The following is a 20127-nucleotide window of genomic DNA, read 5'->3' as shown; positions in this document are numbered from 1 at the left end:
AGTCCAGTGATCTACAGTCAGTTATGGAGACAGTTTAATATAGATATGGGATATAAATCGTGTATGAATCTTGCTTCCAGGAGAGGGAGAGAGAGAGAGAGAGAGAGAGAGAGAGAGAGAGAGAGAGAGAGAGAGAGAGAGAGAGATAGAGAGAGACCTACCTACCAGGTTCTTAGTATTATAGATGGACAGGTACCATTAGGTTCTGAGGAGTGCACTTGCTCTTTCTATGTCACTAATTGGGACCCCATCCTTATTGTTACCCCTATTGTTGTCTACTCAGGAAGAGTGGTCAGCATAAACTGATGCTGCTCATAATAGGGAAGTATGCTGAGAGTAGAGCTTTAAAAAATATAACTGCTCCTGCACGGCCTGTTACATATGTCCACCAAAAATCTGCTTAGATGCACAAAAATATTTTTAAGAAGTGGTTTCTTGAAGATTTTGTTCCAGAGACCAAAAGATACCTTAAGAAAGTGCTTCCCTTCCAAAGCAGTCTTAAGGCTTAACTCTGGATCATACCCTGATCAGGAAGAGTGATGGTATTTGTGTGTTGTTCTTACCCCCTGAGCTTAATACAGCCTATGGACAGACATTTTACAACACTTGGGAAAAAAGGCATTGATGTTGTTTGCTTCAGACACTTTTACAAACAGGTGAAGGAACCATCAAAGAATTAAAAAAAGGTGGTGGCGGTGGTGGTGGTGGTGGTGGTGGTGGTGGTGGTCTGTCGTTGGCAGAACTGATGAAACTGTGCGGGATGTGAAAATGCAAATAAGTGTTGTTTCAGAATGGATGAACATTTAGAAATGACTGATCTTGCAGTTGAAATGATTAGTGACTCTAATGGAGAAAGTGACAAGGAAATGCCTGAAGAAATTGTACCACTGATCACTTAAACCAAGGGTTTGGCAATGCTAGACGTGACATTCGTATATTGAACAGAAGGTGGAAGCTTCTCCAACTGACTCGATGCTTCTTAGATGATGGCACTACATTGCTGCTGAGAAAAGAGGTTCTGTTTTAAAATAAAGGACTATGGATGGTTTTTTTAAAATGTAGCTTGTATTTTTGCAACTTGGAAATCCATCCTCTTATATGTACATGACAGATATGTACTATATATTTTATTTATTTTTAACAATTATTGTTCTCATTAAAGATTTATTCATGATTTACCAATTGATTTAGTGGAATTTCCATATTATATGAGATTTTTGTAATTCAAGGTAGGCTAAGCCCCAATTGGCTCAAATTATTTGGGCTCTACCCTAGCCTTAATCTGACTGCTATGGGTGGTAATATATATCTTGCACATTCACTGTTTTTCTATTTCTGTGTTTTAACTGAATTTAGCAATTTAAAATGGTTTAACATTTTTCATAGAAAACATTGTGCAAAAGTTCACTGTGTTTGTAATTGAGATTTAATTGTGACTGATCTTAGCCCAAATTAACAATGCTCTAAAAAGCTTGCAAAGGTTTGGATATGTAAAGAATGCCTCCATATAAAATCAACCTGAGAGAATGATTTGTTCCCTTTCACAATTCCTGTTGCTTTATGCAGGCTGGTTACCTTTGATGTCTGTAGTTGGGGAAGATTGCCCACTACAGTTGGATACACCAAATGGTACACTGATTCTGTTCATATTTCAGCATTTTCAAGAAATAGTTTGCCAGGTTTCACGAGGAGCAGTATTAGCACAAGTAGAGAAGGTGGCAGCCAACTAGCCGGACATTTTTTAGTTTTTTTCTGAGCTTTCATGAATATCTTGCATTACTACGATTCACATTTCCTTGGAAAGGAACAAACATGGTACCTACAATCATTGTGGTATGTTGGGGGGAGATGTACGAATATTTGTTTATCTATACATTATATAGTCATGTATTACTTCACTGCGATAAGCTCAAGGGTGTATTGAGACATAAACGATACTTTTGTCACAATGTTTTATTAGATCTTGATTGAACCTTTCCACATATGTACCTCGATGATATTACATGGTGGTGGTGGTGGTGGTGGTGGTGGTGGTGGTGGTGGTGGTGTGATCACATCGTTATTGTTGTTGTTATTAGTATTTTTACACCCTACTTTGGGGTATAAAAAGTCAGTCACTTAATGTTCTGCGCCATTCTATTAGCTCTGTATTGTTTCATTCTTTCTAATCTTGCTTTACTTTCTTCTTCAGAGATTTGCATTGATTGTTTTGGTTTTTATTTTGACTTGGAACTTCTTTCTTGTGTTTGATTACTTTTTTGCAATTTGTGATTTAGATGTCTTTTAAGACCTCCTTCATTTCCTTAAACCAATTTGGTTGTTTTTTTTTCCTGCAGTAGTAGTCAAAAAAATTCTATTTTAATCTGTTTGGTTTCATTGTGAGGATGTGTCCATAAACATTGCTTTCTTCTTTTTTTTTTATTGTGTGAGACTTCTCCCTTTCTTTGATCTCCAGACTTTCAGCTGGGCATGGTTAGTGTTGGACAATGTTTGGCTCCACAAAGGGCTTTTCATTTGATTATTGTATTGTAATGTCTTACATTTGGATTCCATGAGAGAGACTTTTTGTTACATGTTCTTGGTGAGTTGGAAGGCCAGTTCAGCTTCACTTCTTCTAGCTTCCATTGCCTTTCCCTCGAGGGTATTCCAGACAATCCATTCTCAAAGATATTTGTATTCTTTGACAATCTCAATTTTTTTTCATTCTCCTTCTTGGTGGGGTTTGTTATTATCCGGAGCTTTTCAAATGAGATTTTGAGACCTATTTTTTTAGCTTGTTTTTGTAGTTTGAGGATCAGTTCCTCGTCTTCTTTCCAGGTCTCTGCTTAGTAGGGCCATATCACCTGCAAAGTCTAGACAATTGACTTTGATGACTTTGCTGTTTGTTCCTAGTTGGATTCTACTATGGATGTGAGTTTTCCACACACTACTTCTTCAAGGGTACAGTTAAATAGGTTTGGAGAGAGTCCTTCTCCTTTCTGTACACCTGCATTTATTTCTAAAGGGTCAAAGTTCTCCTGAGAATTTGGCCATGGATTACGTTTGTAAGGATTTCTCTGATTTAGTGATTTTGCTGTCTAGGTTTAATTCTTTTAGTACAGTGATAAGGGATTCCTTATTTATTTGAGTTGTGTGTTTTCTGATAGGCCATGAGGTTTTTTAGATTTAGGATTTGTTCTGGGGAGGATCTCGGAACATGCTTGGTATTATCAAAGTTGATGGACTAGTTGGGGTTCTGCCCTGTTTAATGGTACTGTAGAGAATATCTTGTATGTTGTCTAGGAATCCAATCCCTCTGTAGTCGTTCTAGTTCTCCTCTGGATTGGGTGGATGAGAGCTGTGTTCCATTCGTGTGGGATGCTTCCATTTGTCAATATTTCTTAAAAGATAATTTGGAGAGAGTGTATGGCAGTTTTTTCATTTGCTCCAGAGTTGAGCTATGATTTGGTCTTCTCTCGAGGCTCTATAGTTATCGAGACTTGAATCGAATGACTGTAATTCCTCAGTGGAGGGTGGTTCAGAGTTTGTATTGGTTATTGTTGTTGAGGTCTTAATAGTCCATTTTTTTCTGTGGGTTATTCACAGTTGAGGTGGTTCCTGAAATATTGTCCTGCTGTTATGGGAAATATTTCTGTTTTTGTCTTGGAGCTGTAGAGCCAGTGGGCTGTATTTGGTTATTTTTTGTTTAAAAGTCTTGTAAAAGATCTTCGTTTTTGATGAATTCTTCATTGATTTGAAAGAGGATCTGGGCTTCTTGTGCTTTCTTTATTCTTTTGATATGTTTGCTCACTAATTTTCGCATGTTTGAGAAGTTTTGTGTGCTATGTTCATTTCTGTGTGACTGACACTGTTTCCATGCTTCTCTTCCAGTTTCTCTGTCCACAGGTGAAGTGTGATTTTTGGCTTTTGTTACGGGAGCTAAGTGTTTGATTTCACTTATTAGGCTTTTTTATATTTGATCCTAAGTTTGGTTTTACAGGTCTTCAGTTGCAAGGGGAAACTCCATGGGGTTTGTTACCTTTCTGGCTTTTATTTGTTCAAATGTTTTCATTCCAGTCTTCGATCACAATATCAATTCTTTAGACAATGATCAGTTTCAGTGCGTTCTGACCATTCTCAGATCTACAATATACATAGATATACACCTAGTGAGCAGTGTATCTTTAAACATGATACAGCAATACGTATCACGATATACTATCATAGAACCAAGGAAATGTACAGATAAAATACGGCAAAAAATACTTTTTACACCATGTCCTAAAGTGATAAGGCCATAATGGCATCGTCAAAACATATAAATGTAATCAGCACAGCATCGTCACATAGATCTAAAATAAGGTGTAGAGTAGTCCAGTCAGTCACTATTGCAACTGGCTACTGAAGTACAGTAGCTACCAGAAATCTTTGCCTACATCCTCCCTAGATGTCACTAGTGTTGTGTTAGATGTAGTCATCATTTACGTGAAAAACATAATCTGATAAAAACACATTGTGTAAAATACATGTAGCAGACTTTTAAAATAGATACTATCATAGAAATCAATTGTGATACATTACAAGATGAATACAGTTACCCATATAAAATTATTAAAAGGAAATACACGAAGAGGATAGGTCCGACCCTTTTTATGGTGAATTTACGGTCAACAATATACATCATACATTGCCTGTAGCAACCTATAACTTGCCTATGAAAGATAAAATGTCTATATGACAGCTGAAGGAAAGACAGATCAATGATCAGCGCCCTCTGTTGGGTCAGCCACCAGAACTTAACCGCCAGAGGGCTTGACATACATCGTGTTATGTCTCCCACAGAAAACGTTTAAACAACATATTGACAGTCAATAAATAAAATTATGTAGTCTGGCTATACATTCCATGAATAGGTAGGACATAATCAGTTACAGGATTAGAGGGACTAATGTATGCAAGTAAGGCAAATGCCTACTGTTCTCGACATAAATCATCAAGTAATGCTAGGTATAAATATGCGAGGCATTATTTGGTTATCGTAGTACATTATCAAACAAAGCAGAGTAGGCGTTGGACACAAAATCGCTTTGACCATTGAGTACCCTAGTGGGCTCATGCTTTTTGGCTTTGTGAATCTCTGACAAGTTATATTTCTTCTTTTGGGATTGTTGGTTCTGTTTTTCCCTTCTGGGAAAGGTAGGTGGGTTGTCACCTCTGAGGACTTTAACATTTCTTCATGGAACTATAGTTTGATTGCCACATGATAAAGTTGAAATTCACATATGTGCTGGTTTGGTAAGATCCATGTTCTCTGTTTTTGAGGTAGCTTCCTAGATGCTATGGATTTCGGGTTCATGTTGTGTGCTTAGTGTAATTTTATCAGTCTTATGGCATTTTGATTAGTTCTTTTACGTGCTCGGTAGTTTCCAACAATTTTGCTGTATTTCTTGCCTTTGGGCATTGAAGTCTACCATAAGTAGGATTTTTTTTTACTCTGGGGTTTTTGCACACCACCATTGAATTGGTCCCAGAAACATTCTACCTTTTCGTTGTCCTTTCAATTCTCTTCATTTATGGGGGCATGTGCATTCAATATGGTGTATATTTTGTTAGCAGTTTTAAAGGTAAAGTGTGGAGAGTCTTTAGGATTGTGATTCAAAGTTGATAATGGAGTGTGTTTTGATTGTTACTATATGTTGTGAGTTGCACTCTGTAGCTTCGTTGGTGTAACCAAGAGTCTATGGAAAACATGGCTCATTAGTCGGAATGGTATGTTTTCATTATTTCTATTTGCTTATTTCTTTAATATCTGAAAGCAGTTTAGTATTCACATTCACCCGACAGGTACTTTCCAATTGCTTACACAGCTCCAGGAAATGCTATTAGATGATGGGGCTCAAGCCTACAGAATTCTTAACCAGGTAGTATTTACCATGATTGGCAAATCATCACGCAATACTAAGTAACTTTATTAAATTTGGTTAAATCTAAGGCAATTCCCTGTTTATTGCTTCTTTTACAAGCTAACAATAGTTGATTGGCAACCAAAACGTGTAATGAATGTTAAAGCAATGTGTTTTTGCGATCAAGAAAATTAAAAGGTTTCGTAATTAAGTTTTAATGTTTTAGAAATACATAAGATCACTTATCTGCAGCACCTGATAAGTCAGGTCTTAATAACATGTGATTAAGGTCAAGATCATTCGTCGAAGGTGACGGTGTTCATCTTTAATCTGACGCTCTTATTTGGTTTTGACGCAGCGTGTAATCCTGGCGGATTGGAGAACGATGTTATTCTTACAGCTGAGTCCTGGCATTCGCCTTATGAGTGGGTTAAAACCTTACTTTAAAAAAGCAGCACCTGCGTTTATTTGTCCATCGTTAAGGCATTTTGTTTCCTGTTACATTGTATTGGTAGTCTTTAAGACAAATGCTTAGGAACTAAACTCTAGCATGATACGAAGGGATTTGTAAGATAACTTTGTAGGTCGGAGGTCAGTGCTATGTTATGTGGGAGAAACTGCTGTCTGAATGGTGTAGTGATCTATGTCTTTGTATAGTCAATAGCATAGCTACATCATATTTATAATTTCTGCTGTCATGACATTACATAGGTTTTGTTTTCAGCAAATGTAGTTATGTCAGTTATATCTCACTGAAGGTAATATTACAGATAGGGAAGTGGTCATGGATGTAAATAAGGTGGGAGATGTAACAGTAAGAGATCAAATTTGACAGTGTTCTGAAATATCTAAGTCGAAACGAGGCCCAGCGAGTAAACAGTCTTGTGGCAGGATTACAGGCAGCCTCGGGAGAGCCGGCCACGGCGGAGCTCTCCCACCTGTTGTGCCCGGCGTATGAGACAGGCGAAGTACCCACAGACCTTAAGAAGAATGTAATGTTATCAGTTCCAAAGAAATCAGTTGCTGGTAGGTGTGAATATTACTAAACTATCGGTTTAATAACTCGTCGTTGTAAAATACTAACACAAATTATTTACAGAAGAATGTAAAAACTGGTAGACGCCGACCTCAGGGAAGATAAGTTTGTATTCCCGAGAAACGTGGGAACATGCGAGGCGCAACTTGACCAAATGGAGGGTCGGTTGGTAGGACACGTTCCGAGACGTGGACAGCTAACCAATTTAGTTTTGAAGTGAAGTGTGGGTGAAAATCGTAGAGGAGGACCAGGTGGTGAATACAGTAAGGAGATTGGGATGGATGTGGGCTGCAGTATGTACTTGAAGATGAAGAGGCCTGCAAGTTTTACAGTAGAATGGAGAGCTATTTTTTTAACCAGTCTTCACACTAAGGAGCGCAACAACATCTCTCTGTGTTATAACATCTTATTTTCCAGTTGGCGTATTTCTTCATTGTTGATAACTGTCAGAGTACCTCTGAAAATGACGTGAGGAATACATATTTATTTAAAGTAGGGGTAGTTGAATATCACGGGTTGGTGATGAAGGATAGATTTCGTGGATCCGCTGTATTTTAATCTACTCGACTTGCTTAGCGACGATTCCTGCATGTTTTTGAAGGGGCTGACCTGCTCGTTAATTCTGCCGCATGTCGGGCCCTGACAACAGTACGCAGTGTCGCCTGTGTGCAGGGCTCTTCTTTCGATCCTCGACCTTTAGCGATGTCAGCCGTGTTGTCGGTGTGCAGCAGTGGAGACGTGACGGTCCCACGTGGCGCCTCTGCGGCTGGCATAATACTTGTCGAATGGTGATCACCAAGCAGCGCTTGAACTTACCTGTTTCCAGCAACGTTTTTAGTAAACTGCACACTTTGGCATGCGAAGTTCAAAAGTAACGTTTCAAAGAGCAGCCCAGTATTCCACAACCAATTGAAGGCGCCTTCGCCGTCCACGAGAAAGCGTGCTGGCGTTGCGCCTGCCGTGTTGCGTTCAGCCTGCGTCGCTCTGCTGCTCAGTCCTGGGACCGGGTCGCCTGTGCTGTGGTTGCCGCTGGACCCGGCTTGTTCTTGTGCGATTATATTGCTCTTCCTTGAATATTTTTAGTCTGTCTCGAAAGCTTTCCCTGTCACTGAGAGCACGGTAACCTATGATTTGGCGTTGTTTTTTGGTCTTTCGGGTTGGAAAATCATCTCGATTTTAGCTTGCTTCTATTTTAGAGAGACTATTTTCAGTTTAATGGCCGCGATGAAGAAACGTCTGATGTGTTTGAGGCAGGTGTCTTGTGAAAGGAGTGATTTATTTTGTCATCTTCCAGTGCCTCCAGTCTCTGAGCTGCTTTCCTTCCATTTCGTATTCGTCAATCTTATAAAGTAGTGGATGTTAAGCGGTTGCGTTCGGATTTTCGAGTATTATTTGTTCGTCGGTTTCATCGAATTTTGGATACCGTGGATGACCGTGAATGTTTTTCTAGCACTTTGAGGAACTTTTTTGAGGTCGTCAGTAATGAATGACATTCTCATTTGCTATTAAGGATGGCTGTTCGCAAATGGTGTCCTATGACTGTTGGAACTTTTTTCCAAAAACTACTGCTATTGTGGGAGCTAATTCTTGTGACTACCTCGCGCATCATTTGGTGGGTTTCTCTTCTTATTAGGTCATTGAAAACGTTCAGTCCAATCGTAGCATATCCATTTGGTTAGTGCCGTATGGTCTATAGAATTTCCCTACTGTTTAATTTTGTTTCTTATCTACGTCAGGAGTCTTAAGGAGTGATTAGAATAGTTGATTCGTTAGGTTTTGTGTTAAAACGTATCAATCTGAATTTTTCGACTATCCGATTTCGTGAGTTTATGATCGTTTTAAGTTTTTTTTAGTTTTTGTGGTTCACAGCGTAATAAATGTGAGGTATTCGTTAGCTATGCAGTCGCCAAATTCAGCGTAGCTTCAGAATCTGGGTAGCTATGTTGTACGTAGTATATGTTCTAAGATAGAAGTTCGATAGTGATTGATAAAAGGCGGCGAGTCATTTCTGAGTCTTGCGTGATTCAAAATGGCTACAACTAGTTTAATATCTTTCTTGTTCAATTTTTCAGCAAATATCGCAGATCTAATACTGAGTCTCCTGTTCCTTTAGCTGGGCAAGATGAGAGTATATAATTAACGAGATCAGTTGGCAGTTCCTCGGCAGGATACATCGTTGTGGTGTTTTATTTGAAAGACTATGAAGCATGTATCTCAGCGTCTACTACGGTCTGGTTTGGGTTAATTAGGTCGGTGACAGATACAGTTATCTAGATTGATTTCTCTACCTGCTCATGGGGTACGTGCTGCGACTATAATACCAACTTCTTTCTCTCTTATTATGCCTTTAGGGAGTTTGTTTTTAGAGCAGAAAGCCAGTGATTTGACGATGCAGATAGTGCCAATATCTTTCTTAGGCTTGAATGTGAAGGTTAATTCTTGTTTCCTGGTGTGTCAGGCTAGGTTGGGCATAGGCCTCCTTGTCTATCAATATGGCGATGTAGACTTGGATCCGCGTTCGCCAAAGAACGTAGTGGGAGCTTTTTAGAAGCTGCTGTTATTATTTCCCTTCTTTCAAATATCATGTAGTGGGGACTCAGATTGTTATGTTGACATTGTTGTACGAAGACCGTGATAGTTTCATGAATGTGCTTAATGTTTTCAGTTTTGTTTGCTGAGATAGGCTGTTTTGGTCTTTCTTTGCGACTCTCATCACTATTAACGTTATCAGTGTCGCAGCTCCTGCATTTTGGTGCTTCTTGTTTCGGGTCTATTTTGCAATTAAAAATTCGATGTGCTCGACTCCATTCTTCACATTTCAAATTATATCGCAGCTTTTCGTGTCTTATTGGAAAGTGTTGCAATATGGACGTTGCTGTTATTGAGGAGGCAGTGTTTAAATAGTCCAACCTTGTGAGGTGCACAGTGCATTCTGAAATGGTGAACAAGTAGCTCGTTAGTTGGCTCTTTGTAACTATAGATGACTGGAAGGAATAGCGGGGAATTTTGATTTAGTTTCCCGGTACCTTTAGGTCCCCTTCAGTTTTTTCGTTTGTTGTATCACGGTCAAAATTGGTAATCACAAAGGCGAGCGTGAGTCTGTGTGGGTTCTCTTTTGATTAGTGTTTGGCGTGCGGTGTGATTTCTGTTACTGTTGCTCCAGATCGGTAAGTAACTGAAACTGTTCTCTCGGGTTTCGATATCTGATGCGTGTGTTGTGGTGAATGCAAATTTTTTCGGATTTTTTTGTAAACGACTTGGTGGCCCAGGCAACTGTTTTAGTGCAGGTTACAACGATTTGGCGGTTTCTTTGCCACCTTCTTAGTTTATAGTTTATTGCAGGGTTTGCTAATGTGGCATAAGCTGTGTTAGATGTGCTTTAATTCCATCTGCATCCAACCAGTTGTAAACCTTGTTCTTCATGAGATGTATTTGGATGAGTGTAAACTTTTTGTAATTGGAGTATCGTGTTTGTGGCGGCTTTGCCTGTTTACTTCGGGTTTCTTGTCCGGGTTTTCGGCTAGTTCGCGTAGCGTTGCGTTTCTGATCTGGTGGAGACAGAGTTCTCTACTTCAGTCTGGTGCGCTGAAAACTGTTGTTGCATATCGGAAACAGGACGATCCATAGTCCCCACGCCCTGCTTGAGAACGCTCGCAGTCAGCGTTGAGTTCTGTGCCTTTAGCCTCGGCAGATGCGGGTCGGTCGTCCCTGTCTCAGAGTGTGGTGGTTGTGCAGACTGCTGATCCCAAGTCTGAGTCGCTCTGACAATGCTGCGTTTGACGACAGTGGCGCGAGTTACGCATGATGCACTTGGCAGGGGACATCGTCTGAGTAACACGTGCGCTGTCGAACATCTACGTACATGTAACAACAGTTGGAGCAGTTTCGGCTGCGAGAATGCTTGTCTCCAGATATATCAGAGGAAACCCCTTAGTAGGTATATCGGTTGCAGAAGTTAATGCTTGATACCCCACGAGTGAAAGGGTTGTAACAGGTGATTCCCTGACCACCCATATCTGCTCGCTGGTTCGCCTTCTTTAAGACCAGAACGTGACAGCAGCGGCTGTAAGCAGCAGCAGGGAGTGGCCAGTGGTGGGGCCTCCCACGTGTAGAAGGATTTCGTGGAGAGGCCCGGAGCTCGGGGAATCGAGAGCTGGCCGTCGGCGCCCGTGTGGCCGACGTGGCGGGTCGCGGGCGCTCCGGAGCGGAGTTCTGCGTGGCGGCGCACAGGGTTCTCGAGTTTCCAAACGCCTTCTCGTTTGCGCGCATCCATTACCGCCTAAGAACTTTCCTGCCGTTATCTGCGAATGTTGAAATAGTAATTAGTGTGGGCGTTTACGGCGAATTGTAGCTCAGGGAAAACTCGGTGATGTCAGCTAAGTGGCAGTGGTCCTCCGACTCAAAGTGACTGACTCGGCTGGGGTAATCGGATAGCGATAATCTCAGTTTGTTATCCAAATCTGGGAGTAACGTTTTTTGAGTGACCGTCTTCCTGTTGAGTTTGAACTGTGTATTTCGTACAGCCAGTCGAAAGTAATTTCCTGGAGTCGGCTGTGAATGTTCCCAGTACTGCGGTCGGAACTCGGGATCTTGCCTGGGGGTTAGTAGGTAGCACGAGGGCCGTTACCTACTGGCTTTCGAGCGGTGAGGTTCGATACTTTCCAGCGGGTCGAGGCTCGGCTGGCGACCACTGTGTCGGACCGACTTTACGCGTGTGCCGGTGGTCCAGGACGCTTGTGTGGGTGGGCCCCGTGTCGGCTGTGGCCGCCACCACCTAAAGAGAAGGCCGCGGCGCGCTCTCGTGACGTCACGCAGAGCGGGCCAGGGTTGGCTTGGCGCTGCGCTGACAGAATCGAGGCGCACGGCCTGCAAATCTTCGTCAAACGGTTCCACAGAACGTGTTGAGCTGCCGGCGCCCCCCTGCGGCCAGGCGGGCTGCACCCGGCACCTGCCTCCCTCGTGGCGCTGCGGCCTCTGGTTCCACTGCGTCCAGCACGGAAATCGCGGTTAACACTGCGGGTGCCTGCTAAGTGCAAAATTCACGAAAATCACTCCACGTAGTACTATTTATCACAGGATTTTCAGTTGGGCTAGATACTAAATACACACAGACACTCCTTTATTTTGCTCACTCAGGTTTTATTTGAACAAATGGGAGATCGTCTATTGGTTACGAATCACAACAATCTCGGCGCACTGTGTGCTTCTAGTGAAGCTACTATGGCACATGTTTTCCAAGACTCACAGTACTGGCACAAGTTTATCCTTCCACAGTACTGTTTCTGTAAATACGCCTTTAAGTAATGTTCTTCCTTGCCCAAGAGTGGCACATGGAACATTAACTTTTAACATCTGCCATAGTACCCTTACAAACCTCTAGCTTAACAAATCACCATCTTGTCTCACAAACCCAATAATGCTAATCTCATATAATTCTGCCATTCGACACTTTGCGTTCACTTCAAGCCACATTTCACACAACAAGTCATGTGTTACTTTATTACTATACCTGTTTGAGCCACTCTATGTAATCGAACCATTAATAAGCTCAACAAACCCATTTACACTTTCATGCACACACCACTTCAGTCATTGGCCCCTCTCTTTTGATTTTATAAGTATCTGAATGTTTCTTGTCATGGTACGTGAATTACAAATCGTGTAAAACTACATCTTTCACACACATATGGAAAATTTCCTTGTTTCAGACATAATATGATATATACTAATATCATACATTATACATTAATAAAACCGACAAACTGCAAAGACAGATCCTCGACGGAAAACGGAGAAAAGACGTCCTACGAACAAGGGAATTCCTCAGACAACGTGCTGCGTTTTCCTTGTATATAACAGGCCGTGTGATTGACGCAGCCTATTGTATACACAAAGCATTTCCCAACAATTTTAGTAAGTAGTCTCAGTGCATTAGAATAGGTAGACAGAGGCTACCACTCACAAATAAGCACACAGTTATAAATGAGGGAGACGTTAGGAAAGACAAGTACTGGCTGTACGATATCAGATTTAATGACATTTAATATTGTCATACCAGGTAGAGTCCATTTTTATTGCTGAGCTTAATGCAGTGTAGTGTGGAGACAGTTATTTGCGAAAAATACTGAAGGAGGCTAGACCGAGGATTCTGAAAAGGGAGACTGTTCATTGTTTCTCCTGGCCAGATTCCTCTCGGCTGCCGAACACAGCTCTAGACCTGCAGGGATGTCGGTTGGGTTCCACCAAAGAAGTATCCTGTTCTTCAGTACGGGGAGCGTCGTTCCATTGCAAACGAAAAAGACGAAGAGCACTGGTCCTTGCACCATCGTAGCTAGATGTACATAGTACACTAACTGCGCTATTCCCTGAGCCTGGTGGAACCCAATTCTAATAATAATTCCTATTCCACTTAATATAATGGCTTTAACTGACATAAAAAGACATTGCTTCTTTGAGGCAAATTTCTTGTTATCAACAATTTTGAGTTGCCGCATGGAGCACCGAGTACGTAGGTACATGTATCCAACCAGTCCGAGACAAACCAAGTTGAATGCCACAGACACTGAAATCCCTGCAAGGACTACTATACGACTGTGGATCAGGTAATATTTACTCGTCTTTTCCAAAGCTACAGCTGGCACACATACTACACTCCACGGTATAAGCACATACAGCACCTCACGGCGGAATAACTGGCTTACTTCAGCAGGTAGTAGCTGGTCAGGAAGCCTGAGATGGCGAACACAAGCATACATCTGGTAGCAGAATGAGTTCAGCCAGATACAGCTGAGAAGTGTGAGGGCGCTGTCTATCAGCACTGCTGTAGGTAAGTCAGGGACGCCTGCCATACGATACACGACCTCCGAACACAGGATCTGGACTATGCACGTGATCTGAAAGGACAAGAATATCTTTCCAGGCAAGTTACGTAACTGGGGAAGGTACATGTATACTCCGGCAGTGGAAAAACGGAAAATTATATTTACCAATACAAATGATATTTCTAAAGGCTTCAAGCTGTCTATTTTGAAATCTTTGTATTTCAAGGTTGCGTCGTTTAAACCGTTTTTGTAGTTCAGTGTTTCTTCTCTTAGCTTTTGATACAGTACACTGCTACGAATATGGAATATTCCAACTGCGGAAATAATGATCGTACAATTATGGGAAGTCCTGATGGAGGAAAAGCCGCGACACTTTAGCAACAGGATAGCTCTGGAAACAGAGCAGATGGCGTCTGTAGCGTTCGACTGCAGACATGATTGATCGTGAGGACTATCGAAATAGCAGCGAGCATCGTGCAGGGACTGTATCATACTAAACGGGACGTCCTGACAAATGCCGTACGAGTTGACCGCCATCCAGGCCAGCAGGCAGAGGTTGACGTTCGCCCTCTGCGTGTAGGCCAGGTAGCTGGTGACGGGTACGTGGGGCGACCTCTGCACCACGTCGTCCCACAGCTGCTCGCGGCACTGCTCGCGCTGCTTCACGGCTTCCAGTGGCAGGTCTTCCAGCGGACACGTGGGGTGGTCCAGGGCGTTCACCAACAGCTGCACGCAGTCAGTGCCCACGGAGAGCGTATCGTGGCTTCTGTCCTCCAGCTGCCACTCCTCGTCTGCAAGAAAACGACAGCAAGTAGGTGGTGGCCGTACACTGCAGGCAGCTGAATCCAAAGTCTCCTCTGGGTGACGAGCCTGGGCGTTGTTTACCCACATTACCCAGGTTCAGTTACCCAGAAGTATGTGAGGCGGCATGTCAACACAAAGTAAGAGTATTAACAAAGACAGATATTATGTTACTATGCACGTCTATTTCATCTACAGGGTGTCCAAGAAGTCCCTGTATCGCTCTTGACATAGTAAAAATGAGGAAGTAAATAGGTTTTATTGATAGTCCTGCACTGAAGATGGCAAAAAAACAATGTTATCAGAATTATATTTTTGTTTCAGCGCTGCAGTCTTTGAGTTCCGAATCCATCCTGTAAAGGAGAGATTAGTGGAGGATTCGTGGGTGCATGAACATCCGCAGACAGAAAAAGCTATGTAATACATGATGAGACCATTTGCCTCAGTCCCCCTCGTAAAGAAGCCATGCCTGATTGAGATAAATGTCCTGTATTGTCAGGCTGTCTCAAAGACAGACCACATATTGGAAGCAATAAAAAGTGACAGCAAACGTGTGTCGCCCACTCTCAATCAGATGAGCAGTCTCCAATGAAAATCATTTGCAAAAGAGTAGTTGGACTTCAAGCATCTTCTTCAACAATGCACGACCACACTGAAAAAATATGAATACGAAAGGATTTAGGCCCATGTTTGTTACAGAATTATCTGACAGTAGTCGGGAGCAACGATTTGTAACCTAGCGTACTTTGTTGTGGCGACTTCTGCCATGTCTCGCTCAAGAGTGTTGTTTACGTATAAATGTGCCATATACCACTATTTGATCAGGAAAAAATTGTTTTCTTGTCTAAGGAAAGTACCCATATTACCAAGAGTTGGAAAGGAACCTACCTCACCTTATGTGGGTCATTGTGTGATCAGAATACCTGTTAGGACCACATTCTTCTGAAGCTTACATGAATGGGAACATCCATTTCTCTGTAAAACAGAAGTTTTCAGTATCTCAGCTCCATGACAAGGCAATCACGGATCTTGTGTGGTTGTAGAAGTAAGGAGCTTGAGTCTCGTTTTGTTGTTCAGATGTGTGGGTTTCTTAATGAACAACTTATTCTCGGATTGTATTTGGTTCTGCAGCATTTAAAGCCACATTAAAATGGTTACCACGAAATCCCAATATTACCACCTCAACAACCTTTTGAAATCGTCATCACAAACTTTTGATCTTACCACGCAAATAACTGAATATGAAGAATAATAAAGCCTCATGTGGCTCAACGTTGAAAGATTAATGGAAAATTGACACAAGTGTTGAGGAAGTCTTTCTAAGCAGAATTGCTAGAACGATACGCAATAAAGCAAGGGGGACAGCGAGACACATAGATACCTGAGGAAGGTGTGATCGTCCATACACTGATACGTTGGATACGTATTTTTTTATATCTAACTACGTCCATATAGAATATACTCTTTTGACATAACTTCATAGGCGTCCTGTACAAAGAAATAGGATGCAGGCTGAATTCTCGTCTTTGTGATATTTCACTTTCCTCCGTGAACTTAGTGACCCCATCACGCAGCGTAAAAAAAAGTGATGGAGCATATTTGTCACCAGTTTGTTTCGTTAGCACGAGATTGTCGAGATAAAGCACAACAAAATACAGTGACTGACGATTTTGGGAGTTCCTTTACCACAATGAACGATTTACTGTTAATACGCTGTTTGCATACACTCCAAAACACCCACAAAAATGTAATTACTTCGTCTCATTCCTACCTTGTGTAATGATAATAATGCAGCAATAAATGCAATTGGGACATATATGCCTCAGCTGCTGAGTGGATGAATGTGGGATTACAACTCCAGAGATTTGGGATTCAGGCATTGCTCCCGAGATTCCTTCTGTCACTTATCTCTTTTTTTCACCTCTGACATTGATTTATGGAAATCGAAAATGTTGGAACTGTAGAATTTTCGGAGATCCAATAATTAACTTTGTCCCACAATTATTAACTGGGTAAGATAGTTCAAAATTAGGAAGACGGCGAGTGACCACAACCTGCAGTAGGACAATGGCTCGCGAAGCACTGCGGTGACCAAACCAGGCTTCAGCTTGATGACGGCTTTACCTACTGCATTCTGAGAAGTCCTGATGGTCGTTTTCCTCGAGCACTATTCCTGTTCAGAGAACAAATCAAAGGAGAATGATACTGATATGCTACACATCATCCAATGTATATAGTTCATTGTCGTGTTGAGCGCAAATGTATACCCAGTAAGACGAATAAGTTCTGAAAGATTCTTATACACAGGCACATTCTGTGAAAGGCCGAATGCACGACTTTGTCGTAAACACTCCATTTTCTTTGTCATTCATTCCACTCCCACCACATTATCGTGTGGTGCGCAAGCTTCGGACACTTTGCTGCTTTTCAGCCTATCGAAGTTAGGCCAGTATAGCTTTTATGGGAGAATGAATAAAATGATAGGTTTCAAAAAAATAAAAGCCATAGCGTCTCTACATAAACACATGTACATTGAAGCTGATGATGGTGCTATGGTGAAGATAAGGTTCGTGCTTCTGGCAAGTCACTGGCAGTCAGTTCCCAATAACTACTATGAGGGTAATACGGTATGATGCAGGTGCCGGCCAGAAATGGTGTATGTATTCAAGGTGTTGGAGTGGGCTGGGAAGTATGATTGACAAGTTGATGTGGGTAGAGGGAGGTGTGAGGGAGGGATGACAGTGGTCTGGAAGCGGTATCATCTACATATTGAAGAGGCATATACGCTAGGATTATAGCTGGTTGGAGGAATAAGTGTCTACATACTATTCTGGAACAGGAAGAACCAGCCAGCTGAAGTTCCGCTCGAATAGGATACAGAAGGGTGGCAAGTGGAGGGTGGATATGACATGTTGGTATAGGCGCACCAGAAGCCTAGGTATCCAGAGGATAGGCGAGAAAAATTGCTTTTGTTTCCCACGTTTATGGAACGTTTGCAATTTGTGACAAAGTCTGACGAACTTCAGAAGAGAGGGCAATGTAATCAGCTGGTAGAGGTTGCGTCTAAGACGGCAAATATGATACAGAGTGCAAAGTGTTCTAAGACTGTAAGGAATAGTAAATTTTTGAGAGTGCTGAGATACAAGCTACGTTGGCGAAAGTAACGCTAAGGCTTTTGGAAAGACGAAGGAAGAAATAAGATCAGGAGTTAACGTCCTGTTGGTGAAACAGCTATTAGAGCATAACCCAGAATTGGGAAGAACGGGGAAGCAGGACAGCTGCGTCCATCCATAGGAACCGTCGTGTCATTCACCTTAACCTGTGTAGGGACATCGCAGAGAAACTAAATATGGTCGAAAATCAAGTTTGGAGCCAACAGCTTACAACAGCATCGTCTCGTTCAGTGGGTTTTACCCAAGTACAGAGGATGGCTGAATGATGGAATCCCCACATTGTCGAGTTTCCTGTCTACTTAATTTGAGTTTGTTGTAAGCTGAGGATGCGTGATTATTCCAAGGTATGAGAGAGTCCTCTGCCCATGTCATCAGAGAGGAATGGAGCAGCAGGTCCACCGCCTTACTGCAAGTGCTTATCTTCCTCCACGTAATTGGGCACTGTCCTTGCATTGTGAGAGAACTGTGACTCGGAGTTATCTGTTGAGTGTACGTGACTGTAATGGATGCGTTAAGAGCTTAACATCTACATCTGACACACATGTCGTTGTGCCATGCTTTTAATAAATTTACAGGTAGATAAATGAAACAGTCAACGATCAGAAAGCCATATTGTTTGGAAAGCAATACACTTATCTGTAGCTCCTCGTGGCTGTGGCTGTGTGAGCACGTGTGGTATTAATTGGGGTCAAAATACACAGGAGCTGCTGACAACACTGAGTGGCATTACAGTGCAAGTCTGCAGATGATGAGCACTGAACGTTTACTACAACTGTGCCAAATATGTTTCTGTTGTCAGCCCTCGACTCTCTGTACGTGCATGCTTGGCCTAGGCTTGACTGAGTGATGTTACGCCGACACTGCACTCTGAAGGCAGAAATTCGTCGTTTCTCTGCAGTCGTCATAGAACTGTTGATACCCTCGTAGACAGAACATAACTCAGGCTGGACTCTGGCAGAACTCGTACCAGGCACTGGCAGAGCTGGAAATACTTGTCGTGTGTGGCGCCTCGAAGCTACAGGAGGAGTGGCTTACTACTTCTTTCTCATAGGCGGTGGCGATGCTGCTTAGGTGTACAGCATCTCTGCGGTGGTCGATTGACGATTTGCTGCAGGCGATTATCGTCGACACCACGATGTGTCACCCTCAACAGTGTCACAGGCGTCATCAGTGTATCACGATACAATGAGGAGAGGCAATGTAATGTAGAACACTGACACGAGGTCTGGTGATGAGAAACTTTATGCTTCAATTCCCCCTCCCATTACTGGGGAAATACCATCATCATCATCATCATCATCATCATCATTTAAGACTGATTATGCCTTTCAGCGTTCAGTCTGGAGCATAGTCCCCTTATAAAATTCCTCCATGATCCCCTATTCAGTGCTAACATTGGTGCCTCTTCTGATGTTAAACGTATTACTTCAAAATCATTCTTAACCGAATCCAGGTACCTTATCCTTGGTCTGCCCCGACTCCTCCTACCCTCTACTGCTGAACCCATAAGTCTCTTGGATAACCTTGATTCTCCCATGCATTGAACATGACCCCACCATCTAAGTCTGTTCGCCCTGACTGCTACATCTATAGAGTTCATTCCCAGTTTTTCTTTGATTTCCTCATTGTGGACACCCTCCTGCCATTGTTCCCATCTACTAGTACCTGCAATCATCCTAGCTACTTTCATATCCGTAACCTCAACCTCGTTGATAAGGTAACCTGAATCCACCCAGCTTTCGCTCCCATACAACAAAGTTGGGCGAAAGATTGAACGGTGCACAGATAACTTAATCTTGGTACTGACTTCCTTCTTGCAGAAGAGAGTAGATCGTAGCTGAGCACTCACTACATTAGCTTTGCTACACCTCGCTTCCAGTTCTTTCACTATGTTGCCATCCTGTGAGAATATGCATCCTAAGTACTTGAAACCGTCCACCTGTTCTAACTTTGTTCCTCCTATTTGGCACTCAATCCGTTTATATTTCTTTCCCACTGACATTACTTTCGTTTTGGAGATGCCAATCTTCATGCCATAGTCCTTACATTTCTGATCTAGCTCTGAAATATTACTTTGCAGTCTTTCAATCGAATCTGCCATCACAACTAAGTCATCCGCATATGCAAGACTGCTTATTTTGAGTTCACATATCTTAATCTCACCCAGCCAGTCTATTGTTTTCAATATATGATCCATAAATAATATGAACAACAGTGGTGACAGGTTGCAGCCTTGTCTTACCCCTGAAACTACTCTGAACCATGAACTCAATTTACCGTCAACTCTAACTGCTGCCTGACTATCCATGTAAAGACCTTTAATTGCTTGCAAAAGTTTGCCTCCTATTCCATAATCTCGTAGAACAGACAATAACTTCCTCCTAGGAACCCGGTCATATGCCTTTTCTAGATCT

The 20127-nt window shown here is 42.2% G+C and overlaps 1 protein-coding gene across 1 annotated transcript in view; it reads right to left on the bottom strand.

Annotated features, from left to right (window-relative positions):
* Positions 1 to 12110: 12110 nt before the first annotated feature.
* The window catches only part of LOC126108866 (uncharacterized), a 183768-nt gene continuing 175751 nt past the window's right edge, over positions 12111 to 20127 (bottom strand). The window contains exon 10 of the mRNA XM_049914230.1: positions 12111 to 14530. Coding sequence (XP_049770187.1) covers positions 13053 to 14530 — 1478 coding nt within the window. The 3' untranslated portion in view covers positions 12111 to 13052. The remainder of the gene's footprint in view (positions 14531 to 20127) is intronic.

This window comes from Schistocerca cancellata, chromosome 11, assembly GCF_023864275.1.
Source record: "Schistocerca cancellata isolate TAMUIC-IGC-003103 chromosome 11, iqSchCanc2.1, whole genome shotgun sequence".
Classification (NCBI taxonomy): Eukaryota; Metazoa; Arthropoda; class Insecta; order Orthoptera; family Acrididae; genus Schistocerca; species Schistocerca cancellata.
This window is presented reverse-complemented; position numbering and strand designations above follow the sequence as displayed.